Raw genomic sequence first — 21,963 nt, 5'->3', positions numbered from 1 at the left:
TGCTTCTTAAGTCATTCTTGGATGACAGAGCTCTCTTAATTAACTTTAGGCACAAAGACGCAGCAGCTATTTACAGACTTTATTCAAGTTCCCCCTCTCCTAAAAGTGACAGATGCCAGCTAGACAATATCCAGTTATAAAATAATGCCTTCCTTATACATCAAAATATGGCCACTAAAAACTGGTTGATTAGGTGCGATTGTTCTGGTTCTAAAGACTGAAAAATTGCTGGATTCAAGTAGTAAGTAGCTTGGAGTGCTGCCCTCTGGTGGCTAAAAACTGCAGAACATGGATTGGTGTGGCTGTGGCAACCCTCCGGTGGTAAAGAGTGGAATAGCATGTTATTGGATTTTACTCCCTGTAGTTAAAAACACCTATTATTGGGCAGCGGCGATATAGGGAGATGCTGAAAGGCATCACCTCATACTGTGCGAGAGATGGCAATGGTAAACCCCTCCTGTATTCTACCAAAGACAACCACAGGGCTCTGTGGTCGCCAGGAGTCGACACCGACTCGACGGCACCCTTTACCTTTAGATGTGTATAAGGTAAAGGGAAAATGTTTGACTAACAAGCAGAAGGTTGCCGGTTCAGATCCCCGCTGGTACTATATCGGGCAGCAGTGATATAGGAAGATGCTGAAAGGCATCATCTCATACTGCATGGGAGGAGGCAATGGTTAACCCCTCCTGTATTCTACCAAAGACAACCACAGGGCTTACCAGGAGTCAGCACCAACTTGACGGCACACTTTACTTTAGTTGTGTGTAAAGAAAGCTTTTTTTGCCACTGGGTTGGATAGCAGGGTATGGTTTTTCCTTAGGTCAGTGATGTTCACTATTTTTCAACCAGGGGCCAGTCTGGCAAAAAACAACAACAACCCTTCAACCGTTTTCCATTGGCTTGACTTTCTGCACCATACTGCACTTTTCTCAATGCTGGAAAGACGCTTTAAGAGAGGTCGAACCCTCTCAAGAGCTCTAAGAGGGCGGCATTGGAAAGGGCACCACTTCCCGGCACCCCATGCCTGCCTTCCAAGATGGTGCAGGGGTTCTGTTTCCCTTTAAAAGAACACACCCAAAGTGCAGCGCCACCCAGGAGATATGGTCGCCCCTACATGCTGAAGGGGAACTGCAGAGCATTCACCTTGGGCCCAATCAACAATGGCAGAGCTGCACTCGGGGGGGCCCAAAGGCCTTGCAATGAAGAACACAGTCTTAAATAGTAGCACCTCTGCTCCGTTAACAGGAGGTTACGAATACAAAAACCCAATAATCATTAGCCTAAAAGAAAACCAGAACTGCTCTCTGCTTCAAGAGATCTTAATAGGAAGAATTCTCACAATCTGATTAAACATGCATATGAGAATAGCTTCTCAAGAAAGCAGGCTGTCACTTCATGCTTTAAATACTGGATGCCTGTGTTGTATGGCAGGTATCCTCCCAAAAGAGGTATTCCTCTTCTCCCACAGGAAGGAATGCCTCTTAAGACTGCACTTGCAATGTATATAAATTGTAACTTTAAAAAAACAACAACACTGGTTTATCCAGTACACTGTTTAAAATGTTTAACTTATTGACTAAACCTTGTAGCCCAAGTTCAAACATTAGATTGATGATCAGCTCCACCCCCAAAAGGCAGAACACAAAGGTGGTCCTGCAGCACTTCCAAGAGGAGTTCTGGGAAGAATGGGATGCAAGGGAGGAGAAGAGGGGATTGCTCAGGGAATGAGGGTTAGGCAGCAGGGGGTGGTTTTTCCTTAGGTCAGTGATCTTCACTATTTTTCAGCTAGGGGCCACTCTGGCAAAAAAAACCCGCTCTGGCTTGAGTGCCATTTCGCATTGGTTTGATTGCCACACAGTACTGCACTTTTCTCAATGCTGGGAAGACCCTTTAAGAGAGGCAGGACCCTCTCAAGAGTGCTAGAAGGGCAGGAAGGTGTCTTGAGCACCACCCAGGGGGAGAAGAGGCATTCTGTAAGAAAGAGGGACCTGGCAAGCTGCAGTGGGGGGGGTGGCGATGTAATAAATGGCCCCACCTTCACCGACCGAAGCTGGCTTTGGTTTCTGCCCTGAGTCTGGGGTGGGTGGAACTTAATAATGCCCTGAGGATCCACCCATGGGGAAAAAAAAACCTGGTTAAAATGTTTTAAAAGAGCAAGGAGACAAAGTCCAATATGAGCAATGAGGAACAGGGTTGGCTGGAGGATGGAAAGCCTATTTCTTCACCAGCTGCTCCAGCTCCACAAGGCGCCGTTCCTGTGCCGAGACGGTGGCTTGCAGCCGCTTCAGGTCCTCGGAGAGCTGCTCCAAAGCGGGACCCTGCAAGAGACGACACGGTTGAGTCTCGACCTGCAGCATCTCAGCTCTCCCAGCTCAGTCCAGATCTATCCGTTTCCCCATCACCCCCAGGAGATGCCACTGATGCCCCACAATCATGAACTTTGAGTCTTCTCTTCCTTAAGAAAAAGCCCCTCCACAAAACTCACCTTTTCCTTGAAGTTTTTGGTACTACTCCCTGCTTCCATAACACATAACTAACCCTCCAGCCATGTAGTTGAAAAAGATCAAACATTCTTACCCAGTAGACCCCCCACCGTCTCAATTTTCTGCCCCTCTCTCTGACCCCTTAGGTCTGTTTTCTACATTGTGAAACCCCTTGGGGCAGGGACCTGTCCTTTCATTTTTTGTCAAGTGCAGTGTGTAAAGGTGATGCAATATAAGTCGTAATAAGTAGATAAAGAGGAGCCCTGCTGGATCCGACCAAAGGTGCCTCCAGTCTGGCACCCTGTCCCCCACCTTTGGGCATGAAGATAATAGCCCCCTCCCCCTGTTTCTCCCCAGCAGGCTCTCTTTAGAGACATATGGCTACTGAATGTGGAAACGTCCTATAGCAATCATGATTAACAGCTACTGGTAGAACCCCAGGACTGAGTCTTACCCCCTGTGGTGCCCCTTCATGGCTTCGTTTTGGCCCTTGAAGGAGGGTCTGGTTGACCTTGAACTCTCGGGTCTTTTGGGGAGTGTAGCCATCCTTGAGGGAGATGAGGATGGGCTTGGCGTTCTTCCCTGAAAGCCACTCCTCTGCTGTCAGTGCAGCATCTGGGCCGGCTGTGTCGGGATACAGATCCTCTTGGAACAGGTCTGACTGCAGAAGGAACAAGAACACACAGGCTGAGCCAAGCGACACGGAGAAAGAGATCCTTCCCAGAAGTTCAGAGGAGGAGGGGAAGCCATCCCTGAGCCCCAGAAGACTGGCGGGGTGTTCTTGCTGGGCCCCTCAAGCCACCCACCCCGTAACAAGTTTCCTGAAAAGTCTCTCTAAAGGGGAGGGTATGGCGAGGACTGCTTTGTAACGGAGAGCAGATCTGAGACGCTATTCAGAAGGCCAAAGGATGTCTCAAGTGCACAGAAGAGGGAATCTGGTCAGGTGCAGCAACTCCTATCGAACTCTCGAGAGTACAGACGGCCTCGTCGCTCTATCTGCTCTCACCCCACTGGTGCCAGCCAAATAATGTTGCGTTTTCAGCCCCTTTGTAAAGGCTACAGGGAGTTATTTGGAAGCAGCCGCCATTCTTAAACTAGTTTAGGTTTGTAGCAAAGTAACTGCTTTGCAAGGTGGGCGCTTAGAGAGGCACCCGCGTTGCTGTGAGGCTCTCATACACACGTCTGCACTGCTGTGGATCCAGGCGGTTCCGTTCCTATTAAGCACTGTGCAACTGCAGTTGCGACACAGCTTCCATTGGGAAGAATGGAAGGTGCATCACAACTACTATTGTGCATGGCTCTGTAGGAATGGGATAGCCCAGATCCACAGCACAGCCGTGCAAACGTGTGTGAGAGAGACTCACAGCAGCGCGGGCAACACTCTAAACATCCACACTGCACAGTGGAGCCTGTGAGCCACAATACCAGATCGCGCTGCACCTTGGGTTTGGGAATGATCAGATGCTCCTGTTGTGTCAGACGCAGCAAGGTTACCCAGCCCCCAGCAGAAACTGATTGGAAGCACAGAGGAAGCTGCCTTATACCGAGTGTGACCCTTGGTCCATCTAGTTCAGTATTGTCTACCCTGACTGGCAGCAGCTCTCTGAGGCTTCAGGCAGAAGTCTTTCCCAGCCCTCCCTGGGGATGCTGCCAGGGATGGAAGCCAGGACCTTCTGCGACCCAGCAGATGCTCTGCCAGTGAGCTATGGCCCCCTTCCCTACAGGGAGTATCTTACAGCACTCACATGTAGTCACCCACCCCAGCAACGTGGACCCTGCTTAGCAAAGGGGACAGTTCATGCTTGCTTGCAACAAGACCAGCTTTCCTCCCCAGACCAGCAGGCAAAGCCAGAGCAAGTCACTCAGGCAGAGACACAGTCGCTGCCTCCTACGTGGGTGAATAGTTTGGGTGCACAAGAGCCTTTATTGAATTCACTTGTTCCTCTCCATTGCCACTCTAAGGCCTCCTCCCTTCACAGCCTCTCCTTGGCTCAATCCTCGAGTGTTCCTGACCCTCCTATTCCCCCGCAAAATGCAGGAACCGGGGCTTACCTTCCGAGGGACCGTCATAGCAATGGGTTCACATCTCCTCTCGTGGAGCTTGTAAAACCTGGAGGAGGCAAGACAAGTTCGAGTAATACGGCTGATATATTGGATGCAAGTCACTGCAGTGAGCCACACTGGGAATTCTGCACCCTGTCATGATTGCCACGTCTCAGAAAGGAGACTGTCAAGCTGGAAACGGTGCAGAAGAGGGCAACCAAAAAGAGTACTTTTCTTAACAAGGAAAGGCTACAACATTTAGGATTTATTTCGTAAAAAGGTGGCTATGGGGGGATATGACTGAGGCTTAGAAAAGAAGGAGGTGCTTCACATGATCAAAGGGAAGCGCCTAGAGGTGGTTTACAGGCCCGCTCTCTCCACACACAAGCAGAGAGCCATCCCTGGGTGGCCAGATCGGCTGCCCACAAGAATACTGGAGCGGAGCTGCGCCATGGTGACTCACAATGGAGCCAGCGTGGTGTAGTGGTTAGAGTGCTGGACTAGGACCGGGGAGACCCGAGTTCCAATCCCCATTCAGCCATGAGACTAGCTGGGTGACTCTGGGTTAGTCACTTTTCTCTCAGACTAACCTACTTCACAGGGTTGTTGTGAGGAGAAACTCAAATATGTACCGGTAGTACTCTGGGCTCCTTGGAGGAAAAGCGAGATATAAATGTAATAAACAAATAAATAGCCAAAACGGGGGAATTTAAAGGGGGGGGGTTTAAGCGGGCTAACTGCTGGGAGCCATGCAGCTCCCAGTGGTTCTCACAGCTGCTCAAAAGCGGGCGAGGCTCCCTTGGTCTCCTTTCGAGTGGTTGTGTGAATAGCCTCTAAGAATGGTTTGGAGAATTTTTCTCCCTCTTCCACAATACTAGATCGCAGGGTCATCCAATGAGACTGATTGGCAGCAAGTTCAGTACAGACAAGAGGAAGAATTTCTTCACACAGTGTTTCATTAATGTATGGAATTTGCTGCCACATGTGATAGCCATTAGCTCAGAAGGCTTTAAAAGGGGATTAGACACATTCATGGAGGGGACTTCTGACAATGGCTGCTAGTCTTAATGGCTATCTGTAACCTTGAAGTTCAGAGGCAGGATGCCTCTGAATACCAGCTGAAGGGAAGCAACAGCAGAAGAGGGGACATGCCTTCATCTCTTGCCTGTGGACTTCACAGAGGCATCTGGTGGACCACTGTGTGAAATGGGATGCTGGACTAGATAGGCCTTGGGCCTGATCTAGCAGGGTTGTTCTTAGAATATAAGAAGAGCCTTGCTGGATCAGGCCCAAGGACTATCAAGTCCAGCATCCCTGTTCCCTCACAGTGGCCCACCAGATGCCTCTGGGAAGCCCACGAACAAGAGATGAAGGCATGCCCGCTCTCCTGCTTTTGCTCCCCTGCAGCTGGTATTCGGAAGCATCCTGTCTCTGAACTTGGAGGTAGCTATAGCCATTGAGACAAGCAGCCACTGATAGACCTGTGACTGTTCTCCAAGAATTTGTCTGATTCCCTTTTACAGACACTTGAGCTGGTGGCCATCACCACATCCTGTGGCAGAGAATTCCACAGATTAGTTATGTGCTGTGTGGAAAAGTACTTCCTTTAATCAGTCCAGAATTTCCTGGCAATCAGTTTCATGCGATAAACCTTGGTTCCAGTGTTGTGAAAGAGGGTCTTAAGAACTCCTAAGTCTTTGGAAGGGAGGCGGACAAATACCTTGAAGCCAGGAGTCCAGGTGTTTTCCCTTGGCTGGTGCAAAGAGACTGTGTGGTGTAGTAGGCAAAGCATCAGACTAGACCAAGGGAGACCCAGGTTCAAATCCCTACACAGCCATGAAGCTCACTAGGTAATTTTGGGCCAGTCACTCTCAGTCTTATTTGACCTCGCAAGGTTGTTATCTGTACTGAGACAAGTGCTCTTTAACTTGTTCATACATGATCTAGAAGTTGGGATAAGCAGTGAAATGGCCAGATTTGCAGATGACACTAAACTATTTAGGGTAGTAAATTCCAAAACAGATCGTGAGGCGCTCCAAAAGGATCTCTCCGAACTGGGATCATGGGCAACGAAATAGCAAATGTGGTTCAATGTAAGCAAGTGGAAAGTGATGCATATTGGGGCAAAAAATCCCCAACGTCACATATATGCTGATGGGATGTGAGCTGTTGGTGACTGACCAGGAGAGAGATCTTGGGGTCGTGGTGGACAGCTCATTAAAAATGGCAACTCAGTGTGAGGCAGCTGTGAAAAAGCCAATTCCGTGTTAGGGATCATTAGGAAGGGGATTGAAAATAAAAATGCTAATATTATAATGCCCTCGTACAAATCTATAGTGCAGCCACACCTGGAGTACTGCATACAGTTTTGGTCACCGTATCTTAAGAAGGATATTATAGAACTGAAAAAGGAGCAGAAGAAGGCAACCAAGATGATCAGGGGCCTGGACACCTTCCTTATGAGGCTAGGCTACAGCATCTGGGGCTTTTTTGTTTGGAAAAGAGGCAACTAAGGGGAGACATAATCGAGGTGCCTAAAATTATGCATGGAGTAGAGAAAGTGGACAGAGAGAAAAATTTCTCCCTCTCTCACAACACTAGAATCAGGGGGCATCCCATGAAACTGAAGGTCGGGGAATTTAGGACTGACAAGAAGAAGTACATTTTCACACAGCACATAATTAATCTATGGAATTCTTTGCCATGGGATGGGGCGATGGCCACCAGCTTGAATGGCTTTAAAAGGGGCTTAGACAAATTGACGGAGGGCAGGTCTATCAGTGGCTACTACTCTGAGGGCTATAGGCCACCTCCAGCTTCAGAGGCACGATGCTGCTCAATACTAGTAGCAGCGGAGCAACAGCAAAAGGGATGGCATGCCCTCACCTCTTACCTGTGGGCTCCCCAAAGGCATCTGGTGGGCCACTGTGTGAAACAGGTTGCTGGACTAGATGGGCCTCTTTGGGCCTGATCCAGCTAGGGCTGTTCTTATGATAACATGGGGTGGAACCAGTGGACTGGCGATGTTGGCAGCAGCCCATGCCCAGTGCTGCTATGCTCAGCACCGCCCCACAACTGGTTTCTGTGGCTCCATCCAAGGCACAGTATAATGACATCACAGCTTGCTGCCCTTTGCCGGCTGCAGCTGCTGCTCTGGATGGGCCTGGGGAGGCCAGCAGATGGTGGGAGGAAGGGCCAGTGGGCGCGGGGCAGCAGGCAGGCTCCAGGAAGCAAATGGCAGGCGGGAAGGCCACTGTGGAGGTGGCGGACTGCAGGGCCGGGGGCCCCTGGCAGCCCATGATCTTAGAACCAGGATGCTCAGTTCTAGGTCTGTGCGTTGGTGGAACGGTGCCCACCACTCTGAGCACGGTGGAAGGAGGATGGGCTAGAGGTAGAACAAGCAAAGACTCCCAGTACCTGGCAATCTCGCACTTGCTGACATCCAGGCCTCGCTTGGGCATCCATCCGCCTCCTCGCTGGGACTCCTTGGAGCTGAACATGGACAGGAAGTGCACGAAGGGCGCCTCTTCCGTAAGCTCAAAGTAGCGGATGCTGCTGTCGCCCTGCAGGGGAGAAAGTCAATGCAGGGCGGGGGGGGGGGGCGCATTATTCCTCTTCCCAGTTATATGGTTTCCCCCACTTGGAAGCCCCTTCTTCTTTCCTATGGGCCAAGTGCCCTTGAAACGTTTTACTGAAGGAGGGCTCACTTTTCTTCTCTACCACAGGCCAATTTCTATTCCCACTTGACTGAAATGTCAATTTCAAGTTTCCTCTGCTCTGGGGTATAGTCCCAACCTCCTTGATTCATATTTGCTGCTGGCACACACTTGGCCAGCTCCTCCACTTCCGCTCCCTCGCCAGACACGGCCAGCCCCATCCATCCAGAACTCACCTTGCCAGTCAGGTAAACCACATTGGTGTCTGGATCGTAGTAAGGTAGCAGGACCCCGCTGCTTGTGTCCAGCTCCTGGAGGGTCAAAGGCTCCTCGGGCTTCCTCTGTGGGGCAGAGAAAGTGAGTTAAGGGCAAGTGGGTGGAGCCAAGGGCTTGAGGAGGAGGGGCTTGCAATTAGAAGGCGGGGTTTACAGTGTCTGTGTATGGACTTTTTTTTAGGAGATGCAGATATCTATGGAGATGGAGCTGTAGCTTGGGGATTACCAGCAGCTTTGGGAGAAGCACTACCTGGGTGGGTGGAGCGGACTGTTCTTTTTAATAACTTGGTATTTATTTTGTACTTGAGTGTTCAGGTTGCTTCACTGTCATTATTTCAACAATTCTTACGTTATTCTTAAGACAGACAGACTGTTGTCTTTGAATTGCAATGGGGTCAAGGCTGAGACTGAGGCTTGTGGAAGGCCACACAGTTTTTGGCAGAAGCAAGAGTTAAACCAGCAACTCTGTGGTTCAAGACTCCCTCTGTTGGTGACTACAGTTTGAGGGGTCTGTGACTGCTTTTTAGTATTAGTGGAACCAGTTAGGATGCAAGCCCAGCTGCATGGGAAAATACATAGGAAGCTGCCAGTGTTAAGATGTTGGACTAAGACTAGGAGACCCGAGTTCAAATCCTCATTCAGCTAGGGTGACTCTGGGCCAGTCACTTATCTCTCAGCCTAACCTACCTCATAGGGTTGTTGAGAAAAAAACATAACCACGTACACTGCTCTGAGCTCCTTGAAGGAAGAGCAGGATATAAATGCAAAACAAAAACCAAAAACTGAGTCATACCATAGCTCCATCTACTTCAGTATCCTCAGTGTAGGGTCTACACTGACTGCCAGCGTCTCTCCAGAGTTTCAGGCAGGAGTCTCTCCTAGGCTTACCTGGAGATGCTGCCAGGGATTGAACCTGGGACATTCTGCATGCGAAGCCAATGATCTACCACTGAGCTACGGCCCCATCCCCTAAGAGGAGTCTCTTACAGTGGAGAGTGCTACATATATTCACCCATCCAAATGCAGGCCAAGGCAGACCCTGCTTAGCAAAGGGGGTAATTCATGCTTGCTACCATGAGACCAGCTCGCCTCCTTATGGAAAATGTCATTACCCTAATGCCAAAATAAGGACAGTCTGTCCAGTGCCTACCACGCCCTCTCCTTGGTCCTTACCGGGTCCCATAATGCCACCTGCCGCTCACTCATACGACTGAAGCCGGTGGTCAGCAGTTTTCCATCTTTCACAGCAACAGCCCGGACAGGACGGGACCCCTCATGTGGGCGTGGGATCTCCTGTTGGCAGGACAGAGACACGGGTGGGCATCAGAACTGGCCACAACACAAACAGCCGTCTGAATTATATGGTGGGTCATCCAAAGCAACAGATTTAGGGTTGCCAGTAGACACCCTCTCTTTTGTTTTCCTTCTGGTTCAATGAAGGCAATTTGGGCAGGGCAGCTGACTCTTAAAGTGCACTAAACTGACTCTTTGGCATTTAAAGCTAACCAAAGCACAACAGACGTTCAAGAAAGCTTCAAATGAATATGGAAGGGGGTGCCAAGCAGTGTTCCCTGTAACAGTGATTTCCAGATGTTGTTGACTACAACTCCCATAATTGCCAGCCAAAGGCCATTGCAGCCTCGGATCCTAGGAGTTGTAGTCAGCAACTTCTGGAAATCCCTGTTATAGGGAAAGCTGACCGATACCTTTCTCCATAGGTAGTGGTAGTGTCCTTTAGCAGAGACATTTGAGGACAAGAGGTTTGCAAATTAATATGATCAAAGAAAGCATGCCTAAGACACCAATTCATACAACTCTGGGCATTTCCTCAGAAGACTTACATCCTCCACTGCACAAAGAATTGAAAGCCCTGTTCAGGTAAAGCACCCAGGGAAACACGCAAGGAAGCCTTGCCTCGGTCCAGACGTGTGCTGAAACCCCACCCTGTCCACAAGTAGTATCATGCTTGAGCAGGGCTTTCATTTTACTCTCGAGTAGCAACACTTACAACCCATGGCAGGGGTCGGCAACCTTTGGCACTCCAGCTGTTGTTGAACTACAACTCCCATCATCCCCAGCCACACTAAATTGTTCACCCATCACATGAAAGCTGTTAGAGGTCATGAAAAACCTGAAATGTGTTACACAACACAGGAAGCTGCCATATACTGAGTCAGACCATTGGTCTAATCTAGCTCAGTACTGTCTTCACAGACTGGCAGCGGCTTTCTCCAAGGTTGCAGGCAGGAATCTCTCTCAGCCCTATCTTGGAGATGCTGCCAGGGAGGGAACCATGGAACCTTTCTTCTACTCTTCCCAGAGCGGCTCCATCCCCTGAAGGGAATATCTTCCAGTGCTCACACTTCTAGTCTCCCATTCATCTGCAACCAGGGTGGACCCTGCTTAGCTAAGGGGACAGGTCATGCTTGCTACCACAAGACCAGCTCTCCTTCCCAAAATACTGGGTGGAGACTAGTCTGAATTGGGTTATGAAGCTGCCAGGGCTGGCTTCACCTCTGCCCATTGTACTGATAGCTGCTGGCCGTGAGTCCTTCCCAAGCCCCAGGCAGGCCACCGGCGCATTCGGGGGGGGGAGCGCAAAGCCCCCCGCCTGCTTCTCCTGCCCCCATCTAGGGCTTCGCTTGGGGCCCACATTGCTGGGAGCTCACCCACCTCCAGAAGGCAGCACCCTGCTAGGGTGGGGCTCGGCCCTTCTCTCAGACCTTCCCAGAGGCACAAGGCCTCTATGGAGAGCTTCCTCCCAGCTTAACATGATACCCATTTCTGTGGTATGTTGACTTTGAGAAATATACATGCAAGAGGAAGCCTAAACCTGCCACCCACTCCCCACTGGATCATTAGAGAATCTTGCTGGCCTTCTCCAAGAGAACCACTACAATTAGAAGGCTTTGCAATTCTATATCCTACGCACTGGCTGAGTTTGATCAGATTTCTTTTTTTAAGAAGGACTTTGCTTAGCCAGTTTTCACTGTATACTTGAATCTTCTATTAAGAATACAAGTTTTAAGAAAGAGGCCTAAACATTAGCCACATCCATTTTAAGCAGCCCCCTCCTACTGCTCTGAAGTCCCCCCTGGTGGGGAGGGAAAACTCATCCCTTCCTCATGCCTGATCATCTAGGTCAGGATTTCCCAGCTTTTGGTCCCCAGATTATTTTGGACTACAGCTCCCATCATCTCAGGACCCAAGGTTGGGAACCTCTGACCTAGGTCCCTTTTCCAGCATAAATCCGTCTCTTTCCAACTTCTTTCTCTTGCAAAACACTAAGAATACAGGGTTATCCAATTAAATGGATGGGTGCTGGCGGGTGCAGGCCAATCAAAGAGAAGTACTTCTTCACGCTTAATCTACCAATAGTCATTAGAAGATATCGTAATGGCTGCTAGTAGAGATAGTTTTTCAAAAGCATGTGACAAATTAATGGAAGATATAAGAACGAAAGCTCCCTGTTCAGAGGCAATCTACCAGGTGCAGAGAGCAAATGACAGGCAGCCACTGGCTTCATCACTGGCTTCATCGCTTATGAGCTGGCCAGGGTGAGAGTGAGTGCGAGAACGAGAGAACACTGCACCAGGCTAGGTCTGATTCAGCACAACAGTTATTTGCACATGTTTCCCCTTTGGACTCCCTATTGGTCCAGATTAGCCCCTCCTGGCACTGCCAGAACCACACTCGCAACGGACACTTACATTGGCAACTTTGCCTCCTGCCCGGGGGTCAAAAAGCCGGACGCACTTATCCCGGCAGGCTGTGCAGAGCAGGGACCCATCCAGGTTCCATGCTGCACTGTAGATGGCGTCCGGATGCAACTCGTCCAGGGAGAGCGAGGCCTGCCCGACTCCCACATCCCAGACCGTCACGACGTTGTCACAGCCTACATGGAAAGGGCACAAGAGCACGAATATGAAGACGCAACAGCCTGAAAAATCAACAGATCCCAAGAGGGTGGTGTTGACCGGACCGTGCCTGGGTCTGGGCCTGTTGCTTGTTACCTGCGCTCAACAGGAGGTTTTGTGCCGTCGGGTGCCACGAGACAATCCCCACCCGCTTAGAGTGGCCTTCGAGGGTCACCAGGGGCTCGTTCAAAGGCCGCGTGAGTCCACCTTCAGGCACTGCCCAGACCTGAAAGCAAAGAGATGTAAGATAGAAACAGAGACCATCAGAGGTGGGGGAACAAGGGACACTTTAAACACACACACACACACACACACACACCAACCATGCCTTGTTGACTTATCCATTGCCCTACCTCTAACCTCTCAAGCCCATCCACCTAGAGGACCCACAAGGGACCTCGGCAATTGCTTGGGGCAACCTAAGGAAGGGCAACCTTGGAAGGTCACAGGGTAACTTAGGGTGCAGCTGGATTGTGCCCCAGTATCCTCCATGGCATAGCGAGGGAGTGTAGACTCCTCTCTCAGACGGTGATGTGTGATGCTCTGGAGATAGCAAGGCACCTTGTGGAAGCCCTGCTGCTCACCTTTGTGTGAACACCCAGCGGGGCGCGACTGTAGCCCAAGGGCAGAGCATCTGCTTTGCATGCAGGAGGCCCTAAGTTCAATCCCTGGAGGCTTCTCCAGGTAGGGCTGGGGAAAGCTCTGGAACCTGGCAGAGCTGCTGCCGGTCAGTGGACGAGGCTGAGCTAGAGGGACCAGGGGTCCGACTCCTCAGAAGGCAGCTTCCGATGCTCCTCCGTGACTCTCCTTGGACTACATCACCTCTTTCTTTCACATCCCAGGACGAGCTCCTTCTCAGCACCTCAGGGCTCCCAAAGTCCCACCCTGACTGACGTATTGCCCCACCCCTTTCATGTGACCAGCCTATTGCTTGGTCTGCCTCCTTCCCTGCCCCTTGTCCTGCCTTCCCCCACCCCCATAGTTCCCCTGACTCCTCCACTCTCTCTCAGCCCTCCCCACCTTTATCCTCCCACCACACTTCTCCCAGCCGGCTCAGCTTCTACCTTCCCTGCTGCTTTGTCTTCTGCCCCGCCCCGACCTTTTCCATACAGACAGATTCAGACAGGTCCATCAATGGCTGTCCAGAATGCTTAAATGGATCCTCCAGGTTCAGAAGCAATATACCTCAGTCTAAATAACAGTTGCTAGGGAACAATGGTGGGAGAGGGGTTTTTTGCCTACAGGTCCCCCTGCTGGAGGGCTTCTCAGAGGCATCTGGTTGGCCTCTGTGGGAAACAGGATGATGGACTAGATGGGCCTTTGGCCTGGCCCAACAGGGCTCTTCTCCTGCCCTCATGTTCCTCCTTAGCCTCTTCTCTCTAAGCCCCATCTGCTTCTCTCCTCCTCTCTTCTCCCAGCTCAGCTCCTCTCTTCTCCTGCTCTCTTTCAGCCGTCCTCCCACTCACCATAACGCTGCAGTCCTCAGATCCACTAGCAATAACGTGGTCGTTGTGGGGGCACCATTCCACGTCCAGCACAGGGGCCGTGTGCCCCGAGACCACAGGGTAGGCCTTGTCCAGGCGACCAGTCTGCAGGGGGTGGGGGAGAGAAGACACAAGCGATAAAGCAATATGCCAGCTTTTATGTTACACAGAACCCTCCAGCCATCCAAATGATAAGGCGGCTATTTATTTATTTGCCTCCAGTATTTATACTCCAACTTGATACAGAACCTCTTTCTTAAAAAAGAAAGTCAAGGCACTGATCTTCAAACGACAGGCCTGCAAGAGGCTGTGTTATGCAAGCAAACCCTCTACCAGCCCAGGGGTTCTCAAACTTGGGTCCTCGGAGGCTGTTGGACTTCAGCAACCACCAGCCTTGGCCACAATGGCCTTGGTGGCTGGGTTGGATGGGAGTTGTCGTCCAACAACACCTGGGGACTCAAGGTTGGGCACCTCTGCCATAGACCATGCAAAGGGCTGCCCCCAACTGAGAGAGCCAGAAACACCCCTCTGCTCTAATCTGGCAGAAACATCTCTAAGTGCAAAGAGGGACTGGGAGTTCTGAATCTCAAATCTCCTATTAAAGCCTCTGTTGCCACCATTTGTGTGCGGTGAGGGGCAGGGAAGGGTTAAGGCTCGCAGGTTTCCTTTGCTTATACCAGCCACACAACAGGCTGAAATGGTTTAAGACAGTTTTTCATGGCTAGGGATGACGAAGGGCCAGATTAAAGCCCTGGGCGTTTTAGGTCAGGCCCCAGATCTGCTGCAACACTCCTGGGTGAGAGCCTCCATTTCCCCCCCCCCACTTCATCTAGATGGGAGTTCCTCAAACGTTCTAAAAACATAATTCCTGCCCTGCCACCCACCCCCTCCTTCTAAACATGCTTAAGGTGAGGTCTACAGAGCCAAGAGAATGATGTGGCAGAGTGGACTGTACCAATTCCGATCACGGGTGAGGGCTTGCATTTCTGAATGCTCTCATTCGTTTAAAATTTGCTGAACAGAGAGAAAAGCATGGAGCAGCCTGGGCGAGAACGTCTGTCCCCAGTGGGGTGTGTGTGTGTGTATGTGTGTATAAGAGAACGCGTACTTGCAAGTTGTTTTTTTTTTTTTTGCCTTAAGCAAAAATGGCATCCCACTTCTACAGCCTGAAGTGGTACAGCCCATTCTACCACCTCAGGATTCTACCACTCATTCTGCTGCATGTGGGCCTAAGTCTACACATAAAGCAGAATGGGGTGACTGAGATGGCAGGTAAGGATGTACCACTTCCGCCTATAGGTGGGTGATCATGTTTGGATGCTTGTCTATATTAAAAGCTCCGTATAAATGGAAATCCGACACAGTAAAAGACTGGGACAGAATCTCTCTCCCTGCTGCACTAGTTTTCTACTTGCAAGGATTTTTTTTAAATGCAAAGGAACATTCAAAAATTGGTATCTTCCACTTTATCTGAAGTGGTACAGTTAATTTCCCTACCACGTTCTGCTGCATGTAGAGACCACACTTAAATCTTCTGTGCATACACACAAACAAAATGCTGAAATCTCATTGACAGGGATGCAATTAAAAAACAAAAACAAAACTTAGAGCCCAGAAGCTTTTCTAAAAGACAGAAAGGAGGAAGAATCCATGCAGCCACTCACTTGCCAGTCATGATGAGGCCCAAGTTTCAAATATCAAGTGCCTACTACTGATCCTTTGGATTTTGTACCTCTCATCATAGAGCTGTATCCTCAAAGCTCCTCCGCTCTTTTCTCCTTCCTTCCCAAGCATCCCAGCTACACCTCTTGCCTTCTCTTCTCATCTCCCTGGTGTGTGGGTGTACACAATTGCCGCTCCTTCTTGTGGCTCCTGCACAGTCCACTTAAGCCGCAATTCCAGTCTGAAATAACGGCAGGGTTGCCATCTTTTCAGCCAGCATTTGCTCCTGCGCTCTTAACAGCAGCTTGATCTGCAGACATTGTTATAGTCCTCCTCCTCCTCATCTATTTTTATCTATTCAGTTTATCTAGCACTTCTTGGCAAGCTGAATCACATTAGCAAGAGATGATATTTCTCTCCATGCTGTGAAAAACTTCACCTGCCGATTTCTGCACCACAAACTGCTGTTAAAGGCACAAGAGCAGGTCAAGCAGAGTTCTTTTTCTGGCCAGTTGGCAACTTAGGTATCTGAGGCTATAGCTATCAGGAATTTGCAACCTCGTGCCATTCTTTATCAACTGAAGGTAGGGACACAGGAAGCTGCCATATTCTGAGTCAGACCATTGGTCCATCTGGCTCAGTACTGTCTACACTGACTGGCAACGTCTTTCCAAGATTTCAGGCACAAGTCTTTCTCAGCCCTACCTGGAGATGCCAAGAACTGAACCTGGGACCTTCTGCAGGCAAGCAGATGCTCTACCACTGACCCACGGCCACACCCCCTAAGGCAGGGGTCCCCAACCTGTGGTACTCCAGATGTTGCTGAACTACAGCTCCCAGCATCCTTAGCTACAATTTATTGGGGGTGGTGGGAGTTGTAGTTCATCACCATCTGGAGTACCACAGGTTGGAGACCCCTGCCCTCGGGGGAATATCTTAAACTGGACAGTGCTCACGTGTCGTCACCCATCCAAGTGCAAATCAGGGCGAACCCTGCTCAGCAATTCGTGCTTGCTACCACAAGACTGGCTCTTGACCCCAATGTGCAAATATGCTTGCCACCGGTCCCTGGGCTGGCATCCCATGCCATCACAGTGCTCTGGCTCGGGGCCACCACCCTGCTCCCCACCAACCATGCCAGCTCCACAAGCCATTTTGCTCCCACCTCTGCTCTGATCAAGGTCTGCTGCCCCCAAGAGGGGGGTCAGCCGTCCCATTCTGCTAGGCAGTGGGCTGGAGGAATGGGGCGGGGGGGGAGGAAACTGGGTTACTGTAATCAGAAGCAGCTCAACCTGCAGGACCACAGCTGGGAACGGGAGCTTATGGCTGCGATACCAGAGCTGACATCACTGAAACAGGCAATGCTCACATGGCTTCTCCTCCACACCCCTTCCCGCCCTCCCCTGCTTTGTTGCTCTTGCTCCTGAAGAGTGTGAATCCGCTCCTCACTCCCATATCACGCTACAGTCATGAGACGGTATCCTAGGGGCAAACTCAAGCTCCTCCCCAGAAAAACAGGGCAGCCTCAACCCAGGCATTACGGACCCACGGCCTTGTAACCAGAGTCCACAAAACAAACCCACACAGAGAGTTCCTCTTCAAACCTTTTCAGGAGCATAAGTTCACAAAAGACTTAACCTCCTCCTGAGGCCACAAACCTTTTTTTTTAAAACCCAATTGTAACACCTCAGCCAAGTGGGAGGGAAATGGAGTCTGTGAGAATGAACTGCAAAAAAGCAGAAAAGAGCGGAAGGCTTGAGAGAGGATGAGAATAAAGTCTTGGGCGTTTCGCTGGTGGGGACTGGAAAGGGCATGAGGCCTATGGAAGGACAGCAGCCCTGACATGCCGGCTTCCACTGGTGGATTGGTTGAAGCACAGGTGAGAGCCAGGACTCCTGGGTTCTCCGAGACAGCAGGGAGGCATAAACAAGTCTGAAGCTCTGTAGCTGTTCTATGATTACCAACCACTCCCGGTTTCCTTCCCCCTCTCTGCCTGCCCCAAACCCACTTCCTCTTTCTCATGGCCCCCGTTTCCTCAGCAGGTTCAAGCTTCAGGCCATTTAAGGCAAAAAAACTGTCAAAAGATCTGCCGTTTCGACAGTTTCACAAGTCTCTGGTGCCTCCTCCCTGCCACCCTCAGTGTGTTCCCCGGAAACACACACACAGACACAGGGAGGGGACCTAGAAGTCTGTTCTGTGCACACAAAGTTACAGGTTGAGGGGGTGGGGGTTACGCCAAGAGAGGCACCGAATGGCGGCCGGAGACAAGGCCCCAGGCAGATGGAGAGCCTCTGTGGGGACGGGGATGGCTCAGGTACCTTGGACAATGGCAGGACTAAGAAGGCCCCTCCTCCGCTGGCTTCCACAACGATGGCCAGGAACTTGGGGTTGACGGAGCAAAAATTCCCGTCCCATGTCATCTGGGAAACACGGATGTCATCATAGCACTGGTCGGCCTTGACAGGCTGTCCGTAGACATGGCGGAACTTGCTGGACCTCACAACTTTGCGGCTCATGGTACCTGCAAGAGAGTGGTCAAAGAGCTAGCTCAGCACGGCTGCTTTCAGGTCCCAAATCCTCCCCATCTCGAAATCCCAGTCCCCAAAAGGGCCTTGATGGCCCGCACTCCCAATGCCCCCCCGCTGTCTCAAACCTGTCAATGCTGCTTAATCTCATTCCAGCATCTGTGGCCCCAGCCAGCCTGGTGGACTTGGGCCCAGAAGATATTGCTTCGACTAGGACTTTCTTGCCTTTTCTCATCTTACTAGCTTGGCTTCCCAGAACTGTGAAAGAACCAATGCTTGTGTGGCCCAACCTGACAGCCCTCCTCCACCCATTAACTAAGCCATATTTGCACCTCCATAGCCACCCCACCCAACAGGCTAACCCACAATCATTCAAAGTATAGCCAGTATCAAGAGTTGCAAGGAGTTCTGCAGGCAGCATGTTCCGGAGAGGCTGAAATATCTCAAGAACAGCATGCACCCCCATCCTAAACATGTTTACTCAGAAGTAAGCAATGGTCTTATTTGCCAGCAGGCATTCTTAGGATTACAGGATGTCAAACAGTTTAAGCGGCTCAAACAATAGAGTCAAGTCACAAATTGGAAAGGAAAGGAAAATATAGCTATCACATTTGTATCCTGCCCTCCTTCTAAAGAGCTCAGAGTAGTATATATGAAACCATCTTTTTATCTTCACAACAACCTTATGAGGTAGCATATGCTGAGCGATAAGAAGTCACCTGTGAGCAGCCAGTAAGCTTTTTGCAAGAGTGAGGATTTGAACCCAGGTCTCCGTAGAACAAATCCAGCACTCTATTCACTACACCAAAGAGAAAACAAAACAAAAAGCTCATGCTCCAAGGGCTGCCAGGCCAGCCGGTTTTCCTGGGCAGAAATTTCATTTCTAATTCTAAATACGGAAGATCATTCAGACCCCCCCCCCAATGGACTGTACCACATCAACCAAGCCTTTCTGGGAGTGGTGTGGGGAGGGAACACCTTCAGCTTCCCAGTCTTTAAAATGGGAAGGACAGCATGATCTACCTTGCAGGGTTCTGTGGGTGATGAATAAGGCAAGAAGCATGCCACGTTTTGCATATCAAAAAGTGCTGACAGGCATGATACAATAATCAAGATAAAAGCTCTGGTTGCACTGCAAGTAGGACTCCTCTCCACTCTTCGCTAGCCCCCTCCATCCCAACCCCACGCCAGGCGCTCTCACCTGCAGCCTCTGTAGCGGATGTGCCACACAATGAGTTGGAGATGAAGCCGCTCAGAGCTTTTTAACGGAGCCATCGCCCCAGAACTGTCAGAGCTGGGAGGGCTGGTCTCTTAAAGGGCCAGCGCGCAGCAAGCTCAGAGGCTCCGCTTGGCATCTCTCTTTCTCTCCCTCCGTGCATCCATGGGGTGGTTGTCTTTCTCTTTTTTATCCCCCTTGTTTCTTCACGACATATTCTCTACCCTTATAGAAAGTTGCTGCCACACTGGTGCTAGAATCGGAGAGATGACACCCCCAAATGGTATGGAGTTGCATGTGGCATGGTTGCAAAACTTCCAAGTTGCACAGATGACAGATCTCTTCACTCTGGGCTGAAGAAGAGTTCTGCACAATTCAGAGGCTTTCTGTCCTTTAACCCCTGCTAACTGGGCGAAGAGGCACCTTTTAAAACAGTCGCATTCTTATACCTAGCTAGCAGGGGAAGCGCAACTGGATGACGAAGGAAATTATTCAAAGAAGTCCTGCTGAATTTTAATGGACAAGTGCCTAACTTGTCTTTTTAATCTGTGGGACTACTCTGAGTCATTTTTCTCCCATCATATCAGCCATGATCCCTGTTCCATTATTATTCAGCCTGGCACAGCATCCTTCCTGGTAGCTGCTGCTGCTGCTGCCTCTCTCCCTTGTGTTTCTTTTTAGATCATGAGCTGAGTCTCTTTAGAACTGAAAACTATGTTTTTCATTCCTTTTACTACTGAGCCATGTTGCGATCTCTTAGTTAGAAAGCAGTATATCCATATTCTTATTGTTATTAATAAGAATACTGTGGCCACCATGGCACTTGTCTGCCATAAGATACAACAGAGGTGGCTAACCAATTGCAGCAGGGGGTGATGGGAGTTGTAGTCCAACAACAGCTAGAAAGGGCGTAGGTTGGCCACCCAGAGACATTGTATGAAGCTTGCTAGACATTCCTTATTTTATCTTTTTAAAAACCTACAGTACACAATGCACCCCTTCTTCCCTCCTCACACCCCTCCCCTTCACTCTCTGATAGGCAGGGCTATGCACAAGTCTCAGGTTACAAAGGAGTCCAGAAAAATGTAGAACAGGGGTTGCTCAGCCTTGGGTCCCAGATGTTGTTGGACTACACCTCACATCATCCTCAGCCACAATAGCTAAAGGCCAAAGTTGTAGTCCAACAACATTGGGGCCCCCATGATTGGGAACCCATGCTCAAGGGGGCTCATCTTCCTGCAGCCAGAATGCCTCCCACTTAGGCTCTGCTTGTACACTTGTAAACAAAACAAAGGCACCTTAAATCTCCAAGATGCTTTCTCTCATCCAAAGGCTACAGAACTTGGGTTGTTCTGCTTCAGGAACGTCTTCCTGCTCCAAGAAACGGAGAGCAATGATAGTATTGCACCAAAGTTGCCACGCAAGATGAGTCTCACAACCTGGAAAACAGAGGAATTGCTGGATTACATTTCTAACAGATGGGGATGGAGCATCAATGCCTGGCATGGTCCCCTGCTCCTCCCCATGAATGGCAGAAGCAGGATCAAGTATGCAAAAGAGTAAACATTACAGAATAAATCTGAGAAATTGCTGCTTTTCCTGTCCCAGAATTTGCAGAATTTTCCTGTCTAGGAACAGAACTTTTATCATAGCATAGCCATTCTGACAAGTAGATACCATAGGTATGTAGAGGTATGTAGAGGTATATAGTCATTAGAGTGCTGGACTAGGATCAGGAAGACCCAAATTCAAACCCCCATTCAGCCATGAAACTCCCTGGGTGACTCTGGGCCAGTCACATATCTCTCTGCCCAATCTACCTCACAGGGTTGTTGTGAGGATGAGCATAACCATGGACACTGCTCTGGGCTCCGTGGAGCAAGTGGGATATAAATGTAAAAATAAATATTGCTAGGTGGTTATTCCAGAAGATCCTCCATGTTTGTAGCAAAATCTACAGACCAGATGGCACCTTCAAGACCAGTGGCTGTCATCCTGACTAAATTTACTTGTGCAAGCCTCATAGCCCTCTAAGAAGACACAGGACTGTTTTGCGGCTAGGTTATGATGCGTGGATGAAGAAGAAGAGGAAGAAAGAGCCAATTAAATTCAAAGGAAGTATCTACTTATCTGGGGACTTAGTTCAAGTGATGCCACCAAAGACAAGCCCTTTTGCATAGGTCAGCTTGATCTCTTACCCCTGCTAACTGGACAAAGATGGAGAGGCACCTTTTAAAGTGGTGGCTCTAAATACAAATTTAGCAGGGAAGTAGCCACTGTCCTTAATCATCTCAGTATCCCATCCCTCAGGGGACATTACTGATATCTCTCCTTCATGCCCCCTTTTCTAAATCGTGAGCTTCTTTGGGATAGGGAACCATTTTCTCATTTACTTTGTTACATGAACTGCTTTGAAAACTGTTTATAAATATATTCTTAAAAATAATTGCTGACCAGGATTTCTCCCTCATTTCAAGCATTAAATTAGTATAGCCAAGCTAGGAAGATGGTGTTATTGTCGAATACTGCTGTTGCAAATGGTCACTGTGTATGCTATATAATATGTATCCATTTAAGCTTTGAGATATGACGGAGACTGCAGCTTACTGTACGCAATTCATGGCATTTGGGCCCCACTTACAGTTTACAGTTTTTTTCTTTACAGTCTCAGTTAGCAAATATATCTCTCTGCTAACTGA

At 49.7% G+C, this 21,963-nt stretch overlaps 1 protein-coding gene across 4 annotated transcripts in view; it reads right to left on the bottom strand.

Annotated features, from left to right (window-relative positions):
* Window positions 1–64: 64 nt before the first annotated feature.
* The window catches only part of CORO1A (coronin 1A), a 26,396-nt gene continuing 4,497 nt past the window's right edge, over window positions 65–21,963 (bottom strand). For 2 of the 4 annotated variants that reach the window (XM_053266171.1, XM_053266170.1), the window contains exons 2-13: window positions 20,563–20,703; window positions 19,250–19,517; window positions 17,842–18,044; window positions 13,844–13,966; window positions 12,474–12,603; window positions 12,171–12,355; window positions 9,634–9,753; window positions 8,422–8,526; window positions 7,947–8,092; window positions 4,539–4,596; window positions 2,941–3,147; window positions 65–2,321 (exon numbers count right to left, since the gene is read on the bottom strand). In XM_053266171.1, the coding sequence (XP_053122146.1) occupies window positions 2,217–2,321; window positions 2,941–3,147; window positions 4,539–4,596; window positions 7,947–8,092; window positions 8,422–8,526; window positions 9,634–9,753; window positions 12,171–12,355; window positions 12,474–12,603; window positions 13,844–13,966; window positions 17,842–18,039 (1,377 nt within the window). In that variant the 5' untranslated portion in view covers window positions 18,040–18,044; window positions 19,250–19,517; window positions 20,563–20,703 and the 3' untranslated portion in view covers window positions 65–2,216. Of the gene's footprint in view, window positions 2,322–2,940; window positions 3,148–4,538; window positions 4,597–7,946; window positions 8,093–8,421; window positions 8,527–9,633; window positions 9,754–12,170; window positions 12,356–12,473; window positions 12,604–13,843; window positions 13,967–17,841; window positions 18,045–19,249; window positions 20,516–20,562; window positions 20,704–21,963 lie in introns of those variants that run through there. The other 2 variants (XM_053266172.1, XM_053266169.1) reach the window with 2 other exon arrangements.

This window comes from Hemicordylus capensis, chromosome 6 (genome assembly GCF_027244095.1).
Source record: "Hemicordylus capensis ecotype Gifberg chromosome 6, rHemCap1.1.pri, whole genome shotgun sequence".
NCBI classification, from domain to species: domain Eukaryota; kingdom Metazoa; phylum Chordata; class Lepidosauria; order Squamata; family Cordylidae; genus Hemicordylus; species Hemicordylus capensis.
This window is presented reverse-complemented; position numbering and strand designations above follow the sequence as displayed.